Source organism: Lissotriton helveticus, chromosome 6, assembly GCF_964261635.1.
Source record: "Lissotriton helveticus chromosome 6, aLisHel1.1, whole genome shotgun sequence".
NCBI lineage: Eukaryota > Metazoa > Chordata > Amphibia > Caudata > Salamandridae > Lissotriton > Lissotriton helveticus.
Window position 1 is genome coordinate 2043922422 of NC_136067.1, and position 26383 is coordinate 2043948804.

The 26383-nt window shown below is 43.3% G+C and overlaps 1 protein-coding gene across 3 annotated transcripts in view; it reads right to left on the bottom strand.

The window, feature by feature from the left end:
• Positions 1–401: 401 nt before the first annotated feature.
• Positions 402–26383, bottom strand: part of LOC144763976 (uncharacterized) — a 32598-nt gene continuing 6616 nt past the window's right edge. For 2 of the 3 annotated variants that reach the window (XM_078650073.1, XM_078650075.1), the window contains exon 2: positions 402–4436. In XM_078650073.1, the coding sequence (XP_078506199.1) occupies positions 2932–4377 (1446 nt within the window). In that variant the 5' untranslated portion in view covers positions 4378–4436 and the 3' untranslated portion in view covers positions 402–2931. Of the gene's footprint in view, positions 4437–14977; positions 15067–26383 lie in introns of all 3 variants that reach the window. The other variant, XM_078650074.1, reaches the window with a different exon arrangement.

Genomic DNA, 26383 nt, shown 5'->3' on the forward strand with positions numbered 1-26383 from the left:
ATGGTGACAAAGCAAGATGTAGCCCGGCATTGGATAGGATCTGATCTTTGTACACTCAAAGAATGGATCTGAGGCATGGATCTGTGTACCAGCGCAACAAACTATCTACAGAGTCTGTGGTTGTCTACAAAAATAGAAAACGTTGAATATATGGAGGACCTTTGTAGCTGAATTACATAGGACATGTGGGTGTGATGGAAACTGATTAACAAGGTGATGAGGTTCTGTGATGACTCGTGTAAAATAATGTGTATTTTACTTTAACAGTGTGCTATTTCTTAGGTTTAACCACAATGAATTAATAAGAATGATCAAAGAAACTGTGCCTAGGCTTTCTCTCCCTCACTCGGTCTGTCGCTTTGCATGGTGTGTAGCCGTTCACTGTACATTCTACATGCATATCCGTACAACAGCTTTATTGGTAACAGCAGTAAACATAATTGTAACATAATAGCATTAGCTCTATAAAAAAGACTATAACTGAAAATTAACAGACTTAAAAATAAATCTTAATTTTTAGTAACATAGTTCAAGTTTTATACTGTCAACTTCCCAAAGAAACACACAACACCCTGTAAACAACCTGCTAACACATAATCAGATTGCCTAAATGAAGAAACAGTAATAATACTGACTCTACGAATGTGCCGGAAACGTACAAAGCTTTTGAACAAAAAATCAACCTGCATTTGATGGCAAACAATGTGGCATGAAGTTTATACACCAACACTTAATCTCCTTTTGTATTCTACTCTTTAGTGTCCTATTGCTATTTCTTCTCTATGTTCGTGTCTCAGATTTACCGTTCTTCATGTGTTCTTTAATTTTAGTGTTCAATTAGCTCCATATTCTTCTTTCAACAATCTCCTGATAGATCTCCAAGACCATATATTTCTTTTTTTCAATGTCAGTGTCCTTCTCCATTGTCTTGTTTCTTTACTTGTCTTAATCTCACATTATTCTCATTTCCAAATCCCTGTGTTGTTGGCCTAAGTACATTTGTGTCTCATACTCATGTTTCATATTGTTCATTGTGCATCGTCTTTTTTCTTTATTTTACCCTTTCAGCTTAACTTCATCTAGCGACAATGTGCTCGGTCATGAATGTGCTTCTATTTCACTTTATTTCAACTGCCGTATTCTTCCCGCTTGTATGAATCCCATTGTTTCTTTTTTAAGAACGTTTCCACTGCTAGTTGTCCTGCACATTACTACTTAGTCCCTCTAAGCGGGATACCTGTGCCCATCCTCTGTGCTTCCCACAATTGACTGTGTCTCTTCTTTCACATCGCATCTTTATTGATATACTCCTCTTATCTGCTGCTTTATTGTCTACATACATGCCTTCTATTAGTTTTGAGAGTATTCAAAGTGGAACTCTGTGTGACATTAAGGTATATGTTTTTTTAAAGTCATCTGAACTGTAATCAAATGCTATTTGTTTGTTAAAACTAGATATGCAATAGCCATGCTCCGTTGAGTACCGCAGACGGACTGATCAAGCTGGATGCCAGTTAATAAAATGTAACACTCATTATGGAAGCTGAGGCGGAGTACCTGCTGGCCTTCTTGGCACCCAGCAACATGAGTGGTACATGGATTGCGAACAGTTGTCACAGCAGCAATAAATAATGTGCACAAGCCACAACAGTAGACACCACCTCACAACTTTGGGATGGCTTAATTGTTAGACAGCTGCACAACTCCACCAAACATAAGCAGATGTCCAGTTCATCTTATTTAGAGTGTACGGATATCTACACACCCTAAATAGTGTTTTGGCAAATGTCCAACATCCGCAAATTTCTGAAGCAGGCCCTTTGTCTCTACAACAATACTGTGATTGGTTCAGAGTTTAAGATGATTAAGATAATCTCAATGGCTTCCTAAGAGTCTTCGGGTTTCTACAATTAACAGAAAACAAATACATCTGAAAAATGGAAACATGATTACAAAAGAAAATATTTAGGGGAAATATTTCAATTTCAGTGTATTATTTCCACTTGTACAAGTATTAGATTTCTCACAGGTCTGTAGGTTGTGAAAATGGAATGCTGTTCATGCAGTATTTTGAAAATGGAGATGCAATGTATCAATAAACATTGCTCACAAAGTTAGAGATTCTCATCTTTGAAAGTGTAGCTGTAAGGAAATATATTGTCTAAGGATTTTTAGTGATTCGTTATTTCAACAGCAATATTCACAACCTTCTAAAAAAGGGGAATGGCTCAACAGCAGAAAAATCCACAGGCCATGTGATTGGCATTTAATGATTGCTAGTGTTAAAAACATTCAGTAGAGGCCAGGTTACCAGAAGGCTCCTTTTGGGGAAAACCTGTAGTCCAGAACAGATTTTCAAACTATGTGAAACTGAAAAAACCTGCAGAGAGGCAAATGAGCACAAATAACTAGCAAGAGAAAAAAAACATGATAAAACATAAAATGGTTACATTTACCTTTTAGTCCCTTGGGAACCGCTTGCAATTAAAGGGACAATCTCATTTGATACTTTTTGTACCATTGGCCTGTTCAACTCAAAGTACCTCCCGGGAGCTTTTACAGCATTTATTCAGTCCAGGGGTGAAGAAGCTTATCTTACCAGATGGCAGAGATGAGACACGCTTAAACCAACCAAACTCTCTTTAAACACAAGTTATAAAGAGGACAAGGCCGGGTCATGTAGAAGCAGGTAGAGAAAGTTAGCTGTGGACCTGGGGCCGGCATATCCTGACCTCATCCTTTCTGAAACTACAGGAGAACATGGCAGTTGCATCAGATCACTGTCAACTTCTAGTATGTTTCTCTACCCAGAAACTCCCCAAAAAGTTAAAAGTCCGGGAGAGGTGGAGTAAAGGTGGGACATTGGTGGCACAAAAGAAATGGGCAATTTCAGGTCCTTCTTCAAGAATAGGCCTTTTCACAGACTACCAATCACAACTCATAATGATCTGGGTCAGGTTTCTCAACTTTTGTTCCATCTGGAAGAGTGATTCGCACACTTGTCAGTCGCTCATATCCATCTGGGTCAGTGTATACCACAGCATGCTTTCGGATACTCCGTCCTATCTGCCAGTTATGTGCAAGACGCACAATGGTTTTTATAAAATGAGGATGATCCTCTCTGTGACGACTTATTCGCTTTTTCTTGATTTCCTCTACAATCCAGCATTTAAGCCATTCCTCTCTGTTGTTTTCCACAAAATCCATCACTTCCTCTGGGACATAAGGATACTCCATGCCCCAAACTTCATTTACAAATTTGCGGACCTCCATTTCCGCCCGACTTAACCGTGGAAGCCAATTTCGATAAGGCGTTGCTGGGAGCACCCATACATCGCTACTTCGTGCAGTTTCATTAGCAGTCCCCAGTATCTCCCTTCCCGCACGCGTGCCCTGGATTCTTGTCTTCTTGGTTTCTGCATTCTTGACACCTTGTTTCTCCTGTTTTTGACAGTGGAGCGGAAGTTGACTAACACACCATGAATTTTCACTGTTAGTTACAGTGCTCTGACTGGATTTAAAAGTCAGATCATCATCTGGATGCCTTGCATGTGGCTTATGAAAATCTACTGATTTTGTTTCCCACGAAATGTCAAGCTCCCCATAGCAGGTTTTCTCAACACAGCACTTTGCGACTGAACATTCTTCTACATCCATGAACTCTGAAAGTAAGTTGGTGACCTCTGAGCAGCATATACTCTCAACGTCAGTAAGTTCCACTCTGGTCTCCAACCACTCATTGACTTTTAAAGCTGCAAATTCATGTCGGAGATCAGCCATGTACAGCAAGGATCTTTCATGTACGTTGGTTGGCAATGGTATTTTATCTTGTTCACAATTTATACTGCGCTCCTCGCTGGCCCGTCCCTTTAAAGATACCAGCATATAATCCTGGGCAGTAGATGTAGTGCAGATGTCTTCAGTGTTCTCACTGAGCTCTGCGACTTTCCAGCTTTCGTTATCATGTTCTGTGTTCGTACTAAGTAAAGAAGTACCTTGGCTCTCACCTTCTTCCCCATCAATTGACAGAGTCTGTCTTAGAGGACTCGAGCCATCATTCGTCGATCTTTCACCCTCAATAGTACCATCTAGTCTCTCGTCTTCAGCTCCGTTGGGTGTCTGCAGAGCAGCATTCCATACTTCTTTACCCTGGCACATATTCTCCCGCAAGTTTTTGATAATCTGCGCTGACCTCCACTGGAGGAATTCTGCTTCAGTACCCCTGACAGGCTGGAAGTACATTGCTTGGCAGCTGTCACACCATGCCTCTGGATCAATCTGCTGTCCTCGGCGCTGGCAATTCCAACAAAACGGGACCTCTTCATTCTCACCATCCTTGATGCAGCATATACGTCCAGTAGGAAGGGAGCTGGCCATCTTTGCAAAAACGATCACAAATGGTGATGTAACACACTCAGGTTCACAATAATATGGTTCTGCGAAGTAACATATAAGACAGAAAACAAGGCTTAATCAACATGCAGGAGCAACACTTCGGGGTTAATTTCACGGATGCAATATCAGTTTAATGTAACACATTAGAAATGTCAAAACAAAGCAAATACACTATCAGAAAACAGTACTACACCTCTATGTAAAATATAGGGAACAATGGCCAATGACTGAAAAATAGGAACATCAAGCACAGTGTAGTGAAAACATGGGCTCGTCTTCAGAACCTATTTGTACTTATTTTATACTATGTAGCTAGCATGCCTAGCCAACCAGTTTTTAAGTAGACTGTAATATAAGTGAAGGTCACAGGGGAGGCTGAAGGGGCGATGGGTACAAAATAAAATCAAAGTTTGGAGCCTTTGTTTGTAATTTTGTTACAAGACAGGAGGCTTTATTATGTAGTTCTGGGCAGCAATGAACAAACATAAAAGAAGGACATCACCCACTATAAATAGGAGATGTGCACATTTAACTTCCACTTTTCTGGCTGCGTCTCTTAGCATTTTGCCATTTATAAATTATTTTATTGTATGATTCATTAATGCTTTAAGCATTGAGGATATCGTCACCTTTGACATTGTGTTTTTCATGTTCTTTGGTGGGGCACATGCTTAAATTAACACACAGACTCTTTCTAGTTGTTTGCTTTTCTTTATAATTACTTTCTTGCTGTTTATGTTAAGGGGTGTGTGATTCGCCATATGTAATGTTTCTGATTCTTCAGGCTCTCTGGGTTGGTGCTCAAGAGGTTTTTCAGCTATAAAAGCTGCATGCAACACAATGTAATTTTTCCTTTAGAAAGAAACTATGAGAAGCTTCTATTTCACTTGTTGTGAGGGATTAATTCTCTGTTAGATCACTCATTTGTTATAATTTAAATTAAAATTGAAAAGAAGCAGAAGAAGATGAGATGTTTAAAAACATCCTCTGCAACTTATTTACACTTCTGTGTCTAATTGGTCTCCTCGTCATTTAGAAATGTGACCACTGAAATAGGTAACTCAGTGGCAAGTGCAGCATCAAACGCATTGTTTGTACCTGTGGGCAGCAGAGTACATTTCCAGCACGGGGAATCTTTTAGTCAAGTTGGCAAGAGAAGGATGAAAAAGAATCATACTTCCCCTCATGGGTATGAGGGTGGTGACAGTTCAGTTCCTCATATGGATAATGTCCCACGGTCAATGTGGCAAGACCCAATGGAGGGTACTATGGGAAGTCCAAATAAGAGATCTTACGATGGCATTATTGAAGACAAATTGATGAAGATTGTGAGATTCTAGCGTAAAGGCGGCAAAGATGTCTCATAGAACATCAATGAAACAAATATCATGGAGGACAGGATATCATGATCAATGTTCTTCCCACAGAGAGTTTAATTGGAAGATGTTTACTTGTCATCAGAAGAATTGATACAGAAGGTAGCAATAGAACAGTGTCTCCTACACACAAGGGGTTTTTGCCAACACCATATTTCTGGTTTAGATAAAGAACAAAAAATGTACTTTTAGAAACTTGAGAGATTTAAAACAATTTGTACATTACTGCCATTTCAAGATGGAGATGATTATAAGTCTTGGGGATATTCTTCCGCAAGAAGATTGGTTGATACGCTGGATCTAAAAGATGCTTACTTAACAGTACCAATAAGTCAGCAGCACAGGAGATATCTGCAATTCCTGTGGCAAGGGGCGGTGTTCAGGTTCAAGTCCATTCATTCAGGTTATCCTCTGCTCCTTGGTACGTAACCAAGCTGTTAAAACCTCTTGTGGAGGCACTCAGAGAACAGGAACTGACAGGAACTCTAGATGGTTGTGTCTCTAGATGAGTTGATATTCCTAGGACATGAGAAGGAGAATCTAGTAAAGCAGGTTCAAAGTGCCAAAGAGTTGATCCAAACACTGGGTTTCATTAATAACGTAGCAAAATGGCAATTGATTCCCTAATAAAGGGTGGCATTTTTGGGGTTTCTGGTGGATTCAGAGAAGGAGATACTGTTTTACCTGAATCAAAAGCTAAGAGTACTCAAGGGGCAATTGAGGTTGATTTTGACTCAGTAGTAGATTTCTCTTGGCCAGTTGGTAAGGCCAGTGGACCTTCTCTCTTCCTAAATTCAGTTGGTTTTTCTGGGACCATATTATATGCCCCTTCATCGTGTGAAGATAAGGGATCTGCAAAGGTGTTTGGAATACTCACAAGTGATTCTTTTAGATCAGGAATTAAGGGAGGAAATACATTGGTGGCTAGATCATAGAGATGCCATCTTCCCTACTTCCACAGATTTAGTCTTAGAATCAGATGCAATACTTTGGGGCTGGGGGGCCAGATGTGGCAGTTGCTCGAATTGAGGAGGATGGTCCAGTAGGGAGTTGGCAATTTAAACTATGTAGAGCTTATTGCAGGTTCCTTTGCAAATGGGATCCTGGTTAAAAACACACACAGGGCAAACAGTAGTTCTCCTTTGGAGAGACAGGTATGTAAACAGACTGGAGGGAACGAGATCAAGACTGTTGACGGTACTGGCCAGATCCATCTCTGAGTTTTGCCTTCAGCAGATGATTTCTCTTGTTGCAGAATATATTATGGTCCATGCAATATGGCATGGGACTATAATTCATGGACCCTGTTTGATGACAGCGAGGGGAGTCTGAATCTTTAGATATTAAATGCCATGAATAAGATGTGGGGTACTTCCCACATAGATCTTTTCACCTCTCTGTTTGATAGATCAGCTTAGGAAATATTTCAGCTGGAGACCAGATACCCAGGTCAGCAACAGATGCTTTTCTTCAGGGATAGTCTGTTGGAAATCTCTACACATTTTCACCTTCTGTCATAATGCCAAGATGAATGTCTCAGATCTGCAAGTAATTAGCAAGTGGTACTTTTGTAACTCCACCAAGGAGAGAACAACCTTGGTATCCCCTCTCATATATTGTCAAGGGATTACTGCATTCCAATTAAGGTTTTGATCAATTATTCAGGGATCCTCTTGGGCACTGCACTGTTATGACTGTCCTAGAAGGCAAGCTCACTCTGGTAACAAAAAACCTTTCAGGATGCTTACAGATATCTCAGGGCTTTCTGAGTCAGCCTCTGGTTATATCAAAGCATCCTGAGCAAAGTGCACAACAAGGGTATATAGGTCTAGAATAAATGGTGTGTGTAACACGCTTTTGATCTCGTTCTGTCAAATGTCACAAGTGTCCTAATGTTTCTTGCATCGCTTACAGCTAGTCAAAAGGCCTATAGGGCAATTAATGGCTCTAGGTCAGCTATACCTATAGGACAACAGAAGATGTAAGGCAAACCAGTTGGGCAATGTCCGTTAGTTTGAAGGTTATTTAAAGGGATTAGGTTTTCCAACTCACCTAAGCCTAAATATTCCACCTTGCAGGATGTGAATAGGGTACTAAAGCCTTTTCAGGTACGGAAAGCTGTTGCTTAAACTGTTTTCCGCAAAGATGGTGATATTGCTACGTTTTGGTCTCTTTTAGACAGGTGCCTGATATTAGGGCTTTAGAACTTTACCTCATGCATTTTTCACCAGTGGGAGTTCATTTTACTGTCACAACGCGAACCAAGAATTCTTACACTGCAACTGAATTTCCAGCTTTTCCTTTACACCCTAAGTTATGTGTGGTAAGATGTCTCAAGCAGTACATACAAATAAATGAAAACCTAAGGACATCTGATCCGCAGCTTTTGCTAACTCAGCTTTGAATGTTGTAGGAATGCTTTAAACTGGCATAATAGAGCCTTCTGTCATGTAAAATAAATTAGATTGCTGATTCTCTCTTACAATTATTGAAGGAGGACCATGATTTCATTAAAGACAGAGACGAATACTATTTCACCTCAGATATCCTGAAGCCTAGTACCTGTTGTAACATACTATTTTGATTATTCTAGTGCCTATTTCAACTAGCCAAGCAAAAGGCGTCAGCCTTTAAACATGGCCTTTTTGCAAGGCGGTGGTGGTGCGGATGAAAGGCACATATTGGAAGGATGGTGATCAACAGAAAGAAGAGGCTCTTTGGCTGTCCTTAGATTTTTGCTGCTGCTTGGATTTTTATGTACCACATACTCTAAGCCATCAAGGAAAGAACAAGTTAAAATAGGACTGTTTCTATTTGTAGTAGTTTGTGTCCTTCTTTTATGTTTGTTACTCCCTGTCCAGAGGGTAGGACTGCTGGAAATGTAGTATACATTAAACATGCTGTGTAAATAAAATACAAGAGAGACTACATAAGATTCGCCTCCTTTGCTTTAATAAAATCAAGAGCCTCCTTCAGCAACTATTTAGGAGAATCTACAATTCTTCTCTCATCATCCGTAATAGTCACAAATAGACACAGACCAAAAATGGCCATTAATTAATCGCAAGGAGAATAAGCTACAAGTCCAAAAGCAAAAGTTACTTACATATACAACTTGTAATTACTCCTGAGCCCCAATGCTTGAGAAAAAATGGTATAATTTCAAAGTATTCTGAAGCTTAAAATGAGACAGACAGCTAATCCAGACACTACCAAGGCAGCTAATCCAGACACTTCCAAAGCTCTGGCTAGACTAAGCATAATTTGTGGAGCAGCCACGTCGTGGCCATACTCAGCTCTCCTAGAATTTTTCAAAAAGTATGACTGTTGGTCCACATGGCTGTCACAGTGCTGACAGGTCAGGATGAGCTAGGATAACACCCAGAGGAGGAAGTTGCCTGATATCTCAGAATAGAGTATAGAAGGCAGTGAGTGCTCAGCGGAAGGATGGGTGTCTAAATGCCAGGGCTAGTGCCAAAGTAAACAATGTAAGGTCTGTCAGAAGACTGAAGCAACTACAAATAAGACAGAAACAACCTGACCGACCTAACATTTGAACTGTTATGGGCCTGTTTAGCATCTGAAGATGGATACTGAGAAAAAGATGAAGTAGGAACAATTGAAACATTGAAATGTGGAGCACTCTATTGAATACAATGGAGTGCTCCGTGCTTCTACGGGTCAGTAAAAGCCCGCAGAGCAACATTCAAATGTTGTTTGAGCAAATGCCTCTGGGCTCCTGAAGCCTTTGTTTTATTTGTTAGAACATGCTGCCCTCTAGTTGCAGAATGTTCTAATAGTCTTATAGCCCTTCGTAGCTGGGCTAAACCGACCATTAAAGTCCCGCTCCCTTTAGCGCTGGAGCAGGCCTTCAATGGCTGGTATAGCCAACTACGGCGGGCTATAAGGTTATATTGGAACATTGGAATGTTGAGAGCTCCATTGGAGAAAATTAAGTAGCTCCGGGCTTATAACGGCTGGTATAAACTCTGAGGTTCAAGATTCCAATGTTTGTACTCATGTTTCTCCCTTTTTAATTGACAACATTGTACCCTTAGTGGGTGAAATGTTCTAATAACCTTTCTGCCTCGAACTATCCAGGTTATTAAAGGTCTTCTCCCTTGTTATAGGTCCGAGTCACTCAAATTCAGGGGCTTTAACCAGTTTAGCCCTGGACAACGGGTTATAAGGCTATAGTAGTGGGTTCTTACAACAATCCTGATCCCAAAGACCACTAACGGGCTTGGGATGTGAAAGGCTGCAGCCTCCTGTATGTTCTCATCGCAACGGGGAATACGTTCTTCCAGGATGCCAGTTTAATAAATGTCATTGAATGCTACAAGCTTGGGACACCCTGTGTATGAAAAGAGCAGAACCAAACCCTTAAATCCACAGCGAAACGGGGCCAGCAATCCTGGGGTACAAGTGGAAGTGCACATATAAACATAATTTAACAACATTTTGAAAAGAGAAGCATTTTCTCTCTGACCTGTTCTAGAGGCCAATAACTGTTAAACTGGATCTTCAATAGTTGGTGATCAGGTGAGACACCAATTACAACACAAGATCTAGTGTACATGAAACCAAGCTCAAGTCATTTGTTGGGTCTCAATGTTAAAACTTCAGTCACCTCTCTTTATATTGGCATGTGGTTGAATTTCCTTAGTTGCCTGAAAAACTTCACTGCATATGTGTGTATTTATAGAGCACGGTTTCAAAAATACCAAAGATTGCACAAGTTAAGTCCTCAGTTATGAAGTGGGCAAGTTCAAAAAATGTACACAAGGGAGCATCACAATGTCATTTAGATCTAGATACGAGTCCCTCTTTAAAGTTAAACAACTGGGGAATTAATATGTTTGCATCATGTGGTGCTACTAGAAAAGTTGGATCTCCAACGGCTTTTAAACATGAGATACACCAGAAGACAGACAGTAAGAAAACACGTATAAAAAGGAATTTAGACATGTATCCTCGATTAATCCAGTCTCTGCCCATTCAGAAGGTAGGCATGTCACATTGCAAATGTTCATTAATGGTACAGTCAGTAACACTGGTTCACCATCTTTTTGCTCAACTCAATAGTAGATAAGTTCACTCTACGAAGATTACCCACCTGTGAGTACCTAACAGCACAGAACAGAACAACATGAATTTGGATAGAGCCCAAGACCATGTCTGAAAGGCCAGCATGTATGATTGGGAACGGGGCAACCTTTTTTAATATGGAGAGAAGGAAGTAGAAAGCTCATGAACAATTCTCCCATCAGTAACTTACATTATCTTATACAGGTTCTTCAACGCCTCTACGCTCTGGATGCTTCCTAACAGAATGACTTGCAATGCTAAGCCACAGACAGATCACGTACTATCTAACTGCTCTCTCCTCTGTGCCACATATTATGGTATGGCCAATCCACTCTTCTGGGACCTAAAGGCACATGTGCTAAGATTTCTGGTGCAAATGCCACAAGTAGAGGATAACTGGAATAAGAACCGCAGACTCTCATAAATCTTCTGAGATAACAAAGTATAGGATTTATGCCATTGTCATTAATGGTAGGTCCATGGACATGGACAGGTCGACTTAAATGAGCAGTATAATGGTGACCTAATTGTCATTACTTGAATCCTGACTCGTTCAGCGGATTATATTTCTGTGGCACTCCCAAAAAGTTACAAATGTAAACATGTAAGCTCGGCATGTAAGCTTAGCTAGTGCAAGAGTAGGATTTGCACTGATAAAGATTTATTTGCATAAGGATTTTTGTGTGCATAAATCTAATCACAGGGGACTGAAACAGTAGGGAAGTGGTAGTTTCAGGGCTAGAATGCCCTGTGAATTTGTACAGTTCTAAATATCTTCCTTTTCCCCAGCATTCACTAACTCCTCTCAAACCCATTGGCACCCTGGAAATGGGTTGAAATTTAGTCCTGACAAGAGAAGTACAACATTTACAGGGTGGGAAGGGACCACCCATCCAAAAAGTAAAGTGAGGGTGTAGAGAAAGGAGTTTAATTACGGGTCAAGGGGGGGGAAGTTTTAACAAGTGAATTTGCACTTACTATGCAGGTTTGCACATAATAAAATCAAGGTAGTTACATTTACTCCTGCGAAAACAGATTTCAATAAACCTTCCTAGGAGTATACTTTATAGGCCTACTTTTATGAAGTATTCTTCCACGTTTATATACATGGATAAGGCGTAATCTGCCATTAAATGCATTTTTGTACTGAAAGGTTTTGATGCCATTGTCAGAGGTAGGGGGCACTAGGTTAGTCACCAGCACAAGCAAGGCTCCCAAAAAGTCACACAGGCAGCGATGTTCTCAACTGCAAGACCAGTGCAGATTCTGGATTTCCTCCACAGGTGGCAGAGGCTGTGGGACCTTCAGAACTCTAGTCCTTCTTCCCAGTAAAAGTTAGGGTAAAACCAATGGCCTTTCTCCCAGCCTTAAAGACACACACAACGCCTGGGTTCTGCAGACAGTGCACGTTTTCCATGTGGAGTTCTACATGACTCCGAAGCAAGTACACCACACAGAAGCTCTCATCTTTTCACAGAAATAGAGAATAGTAAGAGATGCAAAGGAAGCAGCCCTCGGGGCCAAGAGAGCAGTAGTCAGATAATTGCAAACCAAACCAGGGCTTTGTCAGGAATATTTTTCTGGTGCAGAAGAAAGAAAAAGGGCAGCACCCTATGCTTAACCTCAGGGAGTTTAATGGTTGGCTTGTTTATCGCCACTTAGAAATGGAAGGTATCCACCTTCTCAAGGACATTGTTCAGCAGAACTACAGGATGGTCCGGCAGGATTTAACAGACGCCTGTTTGAACACCCCACTTTTCGCTCCACACAAACACTTCCTGGAGGAGCCATATTTTTAAGTTCACTGTGCTTTCCTTTGTTTTGTCCTCTGCTCCATGGTGTTTCACCAAGTTAATGAGGCTTCTAGGGGAAGCTTTAAGGGCGAAGGGTATAAGGCTAATTGTGTTCTCAGACAATCTGCTCCTCATGGGCCAATTGTGGGAGTGGTTGCTTTGGGGCCTGCAGATCATGATTACTCTTCCTCAAAGTCTTGTCCTTGTGATCAGCAAAAACAAGTCTGGCCTGGCCCCTCGTCAGTTGATCACCTTTCTGGGTTCCTTGATCAAGTCGATTGCTGCCTCACTTCACTTTCCGAAGCTAAAGGTTACGTCACTCTCCTGTCCTTCAGGAAATGTTCCATCCCAAACTGGCACACATTGTGGGGGCTCCTTTCCTCCTTATCCAATCAATTCTTCCAGTCTCTCTCCATTACTGGGCCCTGCAAAGACTCAAAAAAGTACAACTTAGCAAGGGCCTGAGGTATTCAAACTTGGTACCCTTCATGGAGGAAATCAAAACGGAAATCTGTTGTTGCTTGGAGCAGATAGAAGCCTAGAATGGGGGAGCAATTCTTGGCAATTCCACTGACCTAGTCATAGAATCGGATACCAATCAGCCACGCTGTGGGTGCACTGTAGTGACATTGCCACAGGCTCGCACTGATCAGCAGGGGAACTGGAAATCCCTATCAACTGTCTCAAATTGTAAATGGGTTCTTTCACAGAAAAGTGACTGATGACAGAACACCTCTCCTGTTGTTTTCTTTTGAGAATGGACAATATTTCTGCAGTCCGCTACATAAGCAGTCTGGGTGGGATAAGATCCATTGCGCTGGGAGAATTGGCCTAAGGATTTGTGAATTTCAATCTAGCCAATAAGATATCGGTAGCAGCAAAGCATCGTCCAGGTTCCTTCAATGTAGTGGCAGACTGGAATTTGAGATACTGGATGATGCCAAGCGGCTGGATGTTGTCATATACCATACTTTTTGGGCTGTTGGACAGGTTGCGAAGTGGACCTCTTTGTCTCCCGTCTGAACAGTCAACTAGAGAAATTCTTCAGTTGGCGTCCGGACCCGGAGGCCTGGCTGGTGGACATCTTTGTCCAAGATTGGGAGTGTGGGCGAGCAATTACGCCTTCCCTTCCTTTGGCCAAATGGGCTAGGGAAGTCGATCTCTGATCTGGGGAGCCGGGTTCGAGTCTCGGTAATGACGATCAGCATTCTGTGGGCAAATCACTTAATATCCCAGTGCCTAACAAAAATGAATGTGTTCTTGTGTAACGTAACTGGTGCTCATGTAAAGCGCTCTGATACCCGATACCTTCGGGTCATGTTCGCGCTATATAAAACTCCTGGGGGAATGGCCATCGGCCCAAGTAAGGGGACCATTGGTGGAAGTAATTTTGTTGAGACCTCTTTGGAGGGCGCACGTTTGGTTTCTGGTTCTTCTGAGCTTGTTTGAGATTCTGTGACCCTTCAATCCTTCTCAAGACTGGAATATTCTGACAAATCGTTGGGGAGAACTGCATCAGCTTGTCTGGCAGGAGTCTCTTAGCCTTAAGGCAAGGAGAATTTCAGGGGACGTTAGTCTCTCCCTACCCTTTTGCCACAGGGTCAAATATTCATCCAAGGAGCTTGAGGAGACAGTACCAACCAGCATTACAGATTTTCTTGGTGACACTGGTCTGCTTGGTTTATGGGACGTGGGTTTGGATCCTATGAGGCCATGCCTAGTCTACATCCTGAATTTTTTTATAGTGTTAGAAGAGCAGGGTCAAGCTTATCGGTCTGTCAATGCTGCGAATTCGGCAATCTCACCAAGCCATCTGACTCTGGATGTGTTTCCTGGTGGGGAACACCCCTTGGTCTGAAAGCAACTGTGGGGAATTCACCTCTTAATATTCCATATTATGGGTTGTAAATTTGGTCCTAAATCTCTTCTTGTCCTCCCCTCGAATAAATTCCAGACTAGAAAAGAAATTTCTCAAAACTTCAATGCTACTTTGCCTAGTCTTCTGCAGACGGGTATCTGATGTCAGAACCTTAGACTTGACAGGCTGGACGTTTAATCCAGATGGACTGACCTTAGATTAAAGAATAAACCCTCCAGCTCTTCTAGAACATTTCCTAGTCCAGCAAAAGAAAGCCACTTCCCTATCAGTGCACAACTAATCATCTTACATACACTACTACATCTCCTTTGGAGCACATCCAACCACCTACGGCCCATGTAAATTACATAAACACCGTTCGGGTCTCTCCGGATCTTACAATGTTCTTTCGTTCTTCTGGGAACACTAACAGTAGTACACCAGCTAAAGACTTGCAGGAACATTACCTCCTATCAGCCATGAGCTTCAAACAGACTGACACTTAGGGAGAAGTGGCCCCTTCCTTTGGATGTTCATACCTGCATCATGGAGTATGCTGTAATGACACAAACATATTGTATTTACATATACAACGAGTGTATGTAAGGGTGAGTTGCACCGTCATCTACACAACTAGGGTAAATACTTGGTTTACCATGAAAACCGTACACAAACTTTCTTTTGCTTAGCAGGTTACATTTCTTGGCTTTACTGGAACATAGAGCTAGAAAGTTATTATCCCCTAAATTGCAGCAAAGTGAAAAATATTTTGAAAAATACATATTATCACTCAGACTTGTAGTGTCCTCTTTCCTGCATGATTAGGGCGTCATGTCCTGGTATGGACGAGATCCCCCCCATATGCGTGGGGGAAGGCAGGACAGTCAGAATGAGCTCAAGCACAGGAAGAAAGGATGACTTGCTGAGGACTCTGTGAGAGGAATACAAAGATTGTTACTCTGTAGGATTGCTTCCTACAATGATCTCCAAATGCCATTTTTTTGTCTCAACTACCAACAAGAATAAGCAATAAAGACATTCCTGTCTTTATTATATGGATTTTTGTGGTATGTGAAGAAAGATCACTACACTAGTGAGGAGGCTGTGAGTCACAGGCGCTGCTTGGTCTCAACACTCTGGACCTTTTCAACATTCTGCTGTGAGCAGTTAGCATGTTGTCCTCCATCACCATCAATGAGAAACTTGAAGCAAAACGCGGCAAGATGGCGGCTGCGTGAGGGAGCGCGGTTGTTTGCTCCCTGACCCTGCAGGTTGATGCCCTGACAAACCTTTGACTTTTGGAAGAAACTCACCCCCAGAACACGGCTGCCTTCCGGCATTACCGGGCTTACGCTGGGCTTACCTTCGGCTTGTTCTCGGATCTCCGGCCGCCCGCACGGCTCCTGTGGTCTGCAGGCGGCCGGTGTACAGCTTCTCCGGCCTGTGCAGGTTGGCGGCTCTCATACGCCTGAGGCTCTGACGATCGGCGGTTGACGCCTGGTGGACTGTCGGCGTGCGGTTCTGTCCCGGCTGGCCTGCGGGGACCACACGGAGGATTGGCTGCAAAACGGTGCTCCGCTTCTGGCTTTTCCATGATTTCTTAACGGAAGGCTGCACTTCTGCACTGTGGTTCGCGGAAAAGCGGAGCGGACTTTCTGGACATCTGGAGTCTTGGCTTACAATTCTAGGAAGGCTCTGCGGGGCACAACGGGTCCTTGTGTTCATGGTGGCATTTTGGATTGCACGCATTGCGGGGGTTCAGCTGGCGCAACTCCGCCTACGGGTTTTTCATAGCGGAAATGGTTGGAGGTGTGGTGGTGCTGCCTTTTACCCAAGCTTTTCTAAGCAAATGGCCCCCCCAAGCTTTTCTAAGCAAATGCCCCCCCCCGTAAAGATGGGCTCAAGGAAGCCGCGAAGCAAGGGCCCAGAGAAAGACTTAAGGATGTGACTCTTGTCAGCAAGGACAATAGTAAAGCGGCGGTTGGAAAACCCAGGATGAATCATACTCCGGACTCTGGAACCAGAAGAAAAACGCCGATGGTTCCTGATATGTTTTCAGGTAAATCTGTTAATCGCAACCCCCCTGCACAGTTAAAGGGTACTATTGATCGCACACCTATCCTACTAAGGAGCAAGAAGACGACAAGTGCACCTGTTTCTATGTTAAAAGGGGCTGGGGGGTCAGAAGTTGCTGTGGTGACGGGCAGAGTGGACCCTGGACCTGATTCTCTGGCAGTGCCTAATGTACAGGTAAACCACCCTAATACAAGCCCCCCAGTTGTCAGTGATCAAGATATGCTGTTTGCATCTCCTGTTGTAATCGAGGCCGTTGGTGCACCAGGGTTGGATAATCATAGCTCTGAGGTGACTGTGGGGACCACTCTTCCCCCTTATGCTTCGAATCTGACAGGGGAAAGTCCGGGCCCTGATTCTGGCACTCTAGATCTCGAGGCAAAGCCTCTACCAGAAGTACAGGACGAAGGGTGTATTGTGCCTGGCACTCCAGATGGTGATCATTTCTTTTCTATGGCCGAGGAATCCGATTCGGCTGCTGGTAGCGAATCATCGGAGGCAGAAGATGCAGGGTCAGTCAAAACAAGTGACACGGACAGTGCGCCTAATACTGCTGACACGCTCAGACAGGCTAGCACCCGCCCGAGGGGGAGCGGGCGGCAAAAAGGTGCCCGTGCACCATCGGACTTGGACCAACACCTACAGTGGGACTATTCCAATATCAATTTGGGTCAAGATGGAGTGGAGGATGGGGTCAGGCCTCTCGAGGGCCCTCTGCCATCTGGGTCTAAGGACGGAGCTGGACCATCAGTGACCCGTATCTACGCAACCCTGAAAGCCATGCAATTAGAGGCCCGCCAAGAGCACAAACGAGCCCAATTAGCAACTAAAAAAATTCAGGGGGCGATCAGAAAGAACACCAAAGCATGCACTGAAGCCATGGCTCGCACAACTGTATTGGAGGAGCGACTGGAGACTCTGGAAACCGGTTTTAAGTTGTCCGAACAGAAGACGTCTGCAAACGATGCAAGGATGATGGATGTACTATGGAAGCTCAAGGAATCAGAGAACAGACAGCGCCGAAATAACCTGCGCCTTTTGGCCATTGAAGAGAATGTCGGGGGGGGGGGGGGGGGGGGGGGGGGGGGATATACAAAACTTTGTGATTAAACTCTTTAAAGCTGCGTTTCCCGAGCTATCATCTTGGAATTGGGAAACTGAGATTCAGCGGGTGCACCGTTTCCCCCTAATGCCCAAGAAAAATGCAGGCCAAGATCAGCGCCCACGAGCTATTCTTATTTTTGGGGGGAATTTTCTTTTGCATCAGGCAGTTTTTGAAAAAGCCCGACCAGACGCCAAGAGATCAGCCGAAGGTCAGACTTTTTTTGTACGGCCGGACTTTTGCCACACCACTGTGGAGCGACAATGGCGGCTGCGGCAGATGATTCCAGCCTTTCAACAACTGGGGTGTGAGGTTTATCTGATGAATCCCGCTCGCTTGAAAGTAATTTGTAAGGGTCATACGAGGGTGTTCACGTCTGAGATTCAAGCGGGGATTATCTGAAAGAGGTGTCTGGTTAATAGGCTAGGGGGTCTTCCTCCATGTCCAGATATACTGTCTTAGGGTAGACCGGAGTTTTCTGAAGTAATGCATTTGTTTTCTCTTTATGTATTCCCGGTAGTTGGACTTTATTGGTACTCTTGTCTCGAATGAGACTTTTCTGTATATTGTGGGTGATCAGGGGGTGAGAGATTTTTCTTTTTTGTTTAAGGCCCCTAATGGGTTAGTCAGGGCATAAATGTGATTTTTAGGTCGAGCTGGCGTTGGAGCGCGAAGAGCTCCCGCCAGCGAGACTATAGTCACCTTCCTCCCTGTCAAGGGAGTAACAGCTGTGAACGAGCCCGATACAGACCTGGGCACGAGCCGACCCAGGTCTGTGAACGAGCTTCAAGGTTGAGCAGCTTGTGCACGTTTGTTGGACGTCAGGCGCTGCAAGCCCGCCAGACCAATTATCCCAGCATGAAACTCTACTTCCTGAGGGCCACAAGACCAATTATCCCAGCAGGAGTCTCCACTTCCTCAGGCACCGCAACAATTATCACAGCATGAGACCCACTTATCACAGCATGTCAACAGGCTGCTGGAGCACTCAACTATAATTAATGTGCAGTTGAGTGCTCCAGCAGCGTGGGGCGGCTCTCTGCATGCTGTGATAATTATCACTTTGGGGCCTCATGCTGTGATAATTAGGGCGGCATGCTCTATTTGCAGCACTGAACATTTTCAAAGAAGGCGAAGCAGCGACATTCATTGGAGACACTCACCCTCACGCCCTCACCCCCTCACCCCTCACACACCTCACCCTCACACACCTCCTCACCTCACACCCTCTCACATACACTCTTGCATACCCTTACCAGCACAGCAAAACACAACACAGCACAGCACAGCACGGCACAGCAAAACACAACACAACACAGCACAGCAAAACACAACACAACACAGCACAGCACAGCAAAACACAACACAGCACAGCACAGCAAAACACAGCACAGCACAGCAAAACACAGCACAGCACAGCAAAACACAACACAGCACAGCAAAACACAGCACAACACAACACAGCACAGCAAAACACCGCACAGCACAACAAAACACAGCACAGCAAAACACAACACAACCCTCACGCCCTCACCCCCTCACCCCTCACACACCTCCTCACCCTCACACCCTCACCTTCACACCCCCTCACACACACACCCTCACATGCCCTTACCAGCACAGCAAAACACAGCACAGCACAGCAAAACACAGCACAGCAAAACACAACACAGCACAGCAAAACACAACACAGCAAAACACAACACAACACAGCACAGCAAAACACAACACAGCACAGCAAAACACAACACAGCACAGCAAAACACAACACAGCACAGCAAAACACAACACAGCACAGCAAAACACAGCACAGCAAAACACAGCACAGCAAAACACAGCACAGCAAAACACAGCACAGCACAGCAAAACACAGCACAGCACAACACACACCGCACAGCAAAACACAACACAACACAGCAAAACACAGCACAGCAAAACACAGCACAGCACAGCAAAACACAGCACAGCACAGCAAAACACAGCACAGCACAGCAAAACACAGCACAGCACAACACAACACAGCACAGCAAAACACAACACAACACAGCACAACACAGCAAAACACAGCACAGGACAGCAAAGCACAGCAAAACACAGCAAAGCACAGCACAGCAAAGCACAGCACAGCAAAACACAGCACAGCACAGCACAGCACAACACAGCACAACACAGCACAGCAAAGCACAGCAAAACACAACACAGCAAAACAAAGCACAGCACAGCATAGCAAAGCACAGCAAAGCACAGCAAAGCACAGCACAGCAAAGCACAGCACAGCACAGCAAAACACAGCACAGCAAAACACAGCACAGCACAGCAAAACACAGCACAGCACAGCAAAACACAGCACAGCACAGCAAAACACAGCACAGCAAAACACAGCACAGCAAAACACAGCACAGCAAAACACAGCAAAACACAGCACAGCAAAACACAGCACAGCAAAACACAGCACAGCACAGCAAAACACAGCAAAACACAGCAGCACAGCAAAACACAGCAGCACAGCAAAACACAGCACAGCAAAACAGCACAGCACAGCAGAGCAAAGCACAGCACAGCACAGCAAAGCACAGCACAGCAAAACAGCACAGCAGAGCAAAGCACAGCACAGCACAGCACAGCAAAACACAGCACAGCAAAACACAGCACAGCAAAACACAGCACAGCAAAACAAAACACAGCACAACACAGCACAGCACAACACAGCACAGCAAAACACAGCACAGCAAAGCACAGCACAACACAGCACAGCAAAACACAGCACAGCACAACAAAACACAGCACAACAAAACACAGCACAACACAGCACAGCAAAACACAGCACAGCAAAGCACAGCACAGCACAGCAAAACACAGCACAGCAAAACACAGCACAACACAACCAAGCACAGCACAACCAAGCACAGCACAACCAAGCACAGCACAACCAAGCCCGGCACAACCAAGCCCGGCACAACCAAGCCCGGCACAACCAAGCCCGGCACAACCAAGCCCGGCACAACCAAGCCCGGCACAACCAAGCACGGCACAACCAAGCACGGCACAACCAAGCCCAGCACAACCAAGCCCAGCACAACCAAGCCCAGCACAACCAAGCCCAGCACAACCAAGCCCAGCACAACCAAGCCCAGCACAACCAAGCCCAGCACAACCAAGCACAGCATAACCAAGCATAGCGTAACAAAGCACAACAAAACATAGCATAACAAAACATAGCATAACAAAAAATAGCATAACAAAAAATAGCATAACAAAAAATAGCATAACAAAACATAGCATAACAAAACATAGCATAACAAAACACAACAAAACATAGCATAGCATAACAAAACATAGCATAGCATAACAAAACATAGCATAGCATAACAAAACAAAACACAACATAGCATAGCATAACAAAACACAACATAGCATAACAAAACACAACATAGCATAGCATAACAAAACACAACATAGCATAGCATAACAAAACACAACATAGCATAGGATAGCAAAACTAAACAGAGCATAGCAAAACAAAACAAAGCATAGGATAGCAAAACAAAACATGGCATAACAAAACATGGCATAACAAAACATGGCATAGCAAAACATGGCATAACAAAACATGGCATAACAAAACATGGCATAGCAAAACATGGCATAACAAAACCTATAATAGCATAGCAAAACATAGCATAACAAACACAACAAAACATAGCATAGCATAACAAAACATAGCATAACAAAACAGCATAACAAAACATAGCATAACAAAGTATAGCAAAACAAAGCATAGCATAGCAAAACACAACACAACATAGCATAGCAAAACAAAGCATAGCATAGCAAAACACAACACAACATAGCATAGCATAACAAAGCATAGCATAACAAACACAACAAAGCATTGCATAGCATAACAAAACAAAGCATAGGATATCAAAAAAACATAGCATAGCATAACAAAACAAAGCATAGAATAGCAAAACAAAACATTGCATAGCATAACAAAACAAAGCATAGAATAGCAAAACAAAACATTGCATAGCATAACAAAACATAGCATAACATAACAAAACATAGCATAACATAACAAAACATAGCATAGCCTAGCAAAACATAGCATACCAAACACAACAAAACATAGCATAACAAAACAGAAAAACAAAGCATAACACACACAACCACACACACACAACCACACACACACAACCATGCACACATAACCACAACCACACACACAACTATCTATCTATCGCCCTCACTCTATCTGTCTATCGATCTATCGCCCTCACTCTATCTGTCTATCGATCTATCGCCCTCACTCTATCTGTCTATCGATCTATCGCCCTCACTCTATCTGTGTATCGATCTATCGCCCTCACTCTGTCTATCTGTCTATCGATCTATCGGCCTCACTCTGTCTATCTGTCTATCGATCTATCGGCCTCAGTCTATCTATCTAATCGCCCTCACTCTATCTGTCTATCTTTCTATCTCGCTCACTCAATCTCTCTATCGCCCTCTATCTATCGCCCTCCCTCTATCTATCTATCGCCCTCTCTCTATCTATCTATCCCACTCACTCTATCTATCGCATCACCACAGCATCACTAAGGGGCACAACAACATCACTATGCGCTACCACAGGATCATTGAATGCAACAGCATCACTAGTCGCCACCACAACATCTCTCAGCCCCACCACAGCATCAATCTGTGCAACCATTTACCAACAACTGGGTCAAATATGATCTCTCAATGTTTCAAGCTTTATTACAAATCTCACAAAAAGAGGTTAGTATTTCACTTCTGTTCTTGGATTTTCGTCACAATAAAATACACTGAACATATTCTTCACAAAAGTTATTTACAAAAGTTTAAGCTATTGCCATTATAAATTACAATAACTTTTATTTAAGTATTAATTATTAAAAAAATTCAAAGCCATTGTTATTTGTAATATCAATACATCTAAGTCACGTGAATACAACACATATTGCATTACAAATGCTATAGGTGTCACAAGTTATAACTATTGGCATTGTAAATGACAAAGCTATTATTTTTGCTATTTTCAAAACCAACACATGTATAAAAAATGTGTCATTTACAATACCAATAGCTCAAACTTTCCTAATGCGAGACCTTATGCATTGCAAATGCTTGTTTCTATTCCTTTTGTTTTTTTGGGACAGGGAGCAACCGGGGCGCATTATGTGGGAGGCATCACAAGGGTCTGGTGACCTTTTTTGCCGAAGTGTTGGGGGGGGGGTTCCGGGGTGGGGGTGGGCGGAACCAGGTCGAGGGAGGTGAGGTAATTGGTATGGTTAAAGGAGCTATCAGAATTTATGTGTTTTTCTCAGGGGGGTTTTGTTTGAAATATTGCTGGTACCTAACAGATAACCGATGGGGGGGTCTCCGTATAGCCACGATTAACATTTTTGGTTTGAATGATCCGGCCAAGTGGGGTAGTGTCAAAGAGGATATTCGAATTCTCCGGGCCAATATAATATGTCTTCATGAGACCCTGGTGACTTCTACTAAACAGGAAACTAAGACAAGGGGGGTTGCCATTTTGGCTCGAAGAGGGATGGCCAATTTTCCACGAACAATGTCAGACAGATATGGGAGATGGGCCATAGCTCAATGTGTTATACATAACAATCTGTTTACTCATTGTTCTATCTATGGCCCGGTATTAGACACAACTGAGGTGTATGATTGGCTGAATATTGAACTGGTGGGGTGGCCACTTCCATTGATCGTTTGTGGTGATCTTAACCACTTGGGTGCTAAGGCTATCTCGCAATTTACTGTATATTTCCATTGAAATGAATGGGCACTCCATGACGAGTTACCCTTGTCATTAGCATCCAAGTGGATTATTAATATCAATCTGGGTTGGGCTATTCAGAATTTACCTATAACTGGCTACAAGGGTCGCAAACCCAAGGTTTTTAGCTCTTTATTTCATATGAGGGAGTCTCACGGATTGGTGGATGTGTGGGCCGCAATAAGAAGTGGGCAAGATGGGTTTACTTATTATTCAGCCCCGCAACAGACGCACTTCAGGTTAGATTATTTTTTTATTTCACAAAATCTGGTGGCGGGGTGCGACATTCAAAAATACCCTAAGGTTATGTCTGATCATAACCCGTTGGCCTTGGAATTGTCACTCAAAGATGTCCATAATAGATCTAGTTGGACTTTTAACCATACGTTACTGAGTGATAATCAATATGTTGAACGGATGGCTGTATGGATCACCAGGTTTTTCCTAGAAAATCAGGGGAGCACTAGTCCCCAAACGGTTTGGGATGCACTTAAAGCTGGGGTGCGCTGCGAGACGACACAGTTTGGCTGGCAGGCTCAAAGACAAGAGAAGGATAAAATTAAGAGGCTTTATGCCCCATTGAGCAGCGCTGAGTCAAATCTGGGCCAGGTGATCCTGGATAAGGGTGACATTGATGGCGCTCAAACTCGAATTGCAATCTCTAAAGCTGCTATAGTTGAGATTTCCGCTAATAAGGCAGCAGCTAGGTATGTCGCGTGGCATACTCAAATGTATGAGAGCAATGAGAAAACTGGCCATACCCTTGCTTTACGTATAAGGGAAAAGGATGCTCAGACTCAAATTCTGGGGATTAATAACCCGGATATTGGATTTGTAAAAGACTCTGATGCTATACTTTTAGCTTTTGAGAAATTTTATCAGAAATTATATACCGAGAATAAGATGGACAATGTAACTTTGCAAGATGAGATAGCGGGATTTTTAAATCAAGTCTCAATTGAACCTTTGGCCTCCTCAGACATTGGTATGCTTGAAGCACCCATCACTTTAGCTGAGGTTGTTAAGGCCGTGGAGTCGATTCCATCTGGGAAAGCGGTGGGCCTTGATTTTTTTGCCCGGAGAGCTTAAAAAAATTCTCTATACAGCTTGCTCCAATTCTCCTTGAACTGTTTAGTTTGATTCAGGCTGGTGAATCTCCACCTGATTCATGGAGATATGCCAAAATTGTGTTTTTTTTAAAGAAAGGTAAGTCTCCAACAGATTTAGGGGCATATCGCCCGATTACCCTAATTAATAATGATGTTAAAATGTACTCTAAGATCTTTGCTAATAGACTAGCTTCAGTTATTAAAAAAATTGTCTCATACAATCAACACAGCTTTGTGCCAGGGCGAGAAACCATAGATCATATTCGGAGAGTTATAACCTTATTCGACTAGGACCCTATGGCATTATTTCTATTGGATGCTGAAAAATCTTTTGATAGGGTCTCCTGGCCTTTTTTATGGGCGGTAATGAAGCACTATGGTATAGGTGAGGGGTATATCTGGGCAATAAAAGGCATGTATATAGAGCCACTTGCCAAGATAGCTTTAAAACGCAGCTATTCTGGGGAGATTAGGATAGAGCGGGGTACCAGGCAAGGCTGCCCCTGCTCTCCCTTTCTATTTGCAGTTTATATAGACCCCTTAACCCCTTCAGTGCTAATGACAAGGGTAACTCGTCATGGAGTTTCCATTGATTTCAATGGAAAGTGGTTGTAAATCTTTCCAGGGCCTTAGCATCCAAGTGGTTAATAAGATTGATTCAAGCAAGTCAGGTAATTCAATCTGTTTCAGCTCCAGGAGGGGAGGTAAAAATTCTAGGGTATGCTGATGATTTAGCAATAGTGACTCCCGCTCCATTGGAGACTCTGGCTGCGCTAGGAGCTATCACAGCTAGATTTGGGGAAGTCTCTGGATATCATATGAATGAGGGAAAAACTCTAATCGTGGTAAATCCGAAGGTGGATATGGTCGATTTACGGATAGCCCCCCCATGCCAGGTATCTTGGGGTTGAGATTAGCTCTGACCCAGCCACGATTGTTGATATAAATCTTGGGCCTCTTTCAGGGAAAATTAAAACGGACTCTAAGAGAATGAACAGCTTACATCTAACACTGATGGGCCGCGCAAATGTCATTAAAATGATGTTTTTGCCCCAAATTTTGTATTATTTTAGGGCTATCCCTCTCGAATTTAGCAAAGATTGGTTTCGGAAATTTGACCAACTTATCTCCTGGTTTATTTGGGCGGGGCAGCGCCCAAGAAGGGCTCTACGTTTTATGACCTTGCCTCGAGACAGGGGGGATGGTCCGTTCTTAATCTTCAGGCGTATTACTGGGCCACCACGCTGAAATATTCAGCGGAATTGATTACCGGGCACAGTCTAGAGGAGGGTGGATGCTCAATTTTTCAACTTTTGTGTGGGGTCAAGGCCGGGGGCCTCTTGTTACGGCATATTGACTATGCTTATTTCAAGAGGGTCAAGTTTAAGGTTTTACTCAGTGTATATAAAGTGTGGGTCTCAATCAGGAAAAAGATGGGAATTCCCCGGGTGCATCGGTATTCCCCTCTCTCCAGTAATACCCTCCTTAGCTCTGACGTCTTTAATGATGGCTATTTTCGTAGGTGGCAGGAGAAAGGGATTTATAGTATCGGGGATTTTTTAGCGGGGGACTGCATAATTCCCTTTGATATTCTTAAAGATCGGTTCGGGATGGGCAATCCGGACTTTTTCAAATATTTACAAATTAGGGTTGTTATAGATAAAAAAATGCCATAACCGGGTACAATTCCCTCTGTTAGAAATACTCAGTAAAAATAGGGTCCCATAAACAGCCAATGTTTATAAACTTATTATTGCAGGAATGGGGG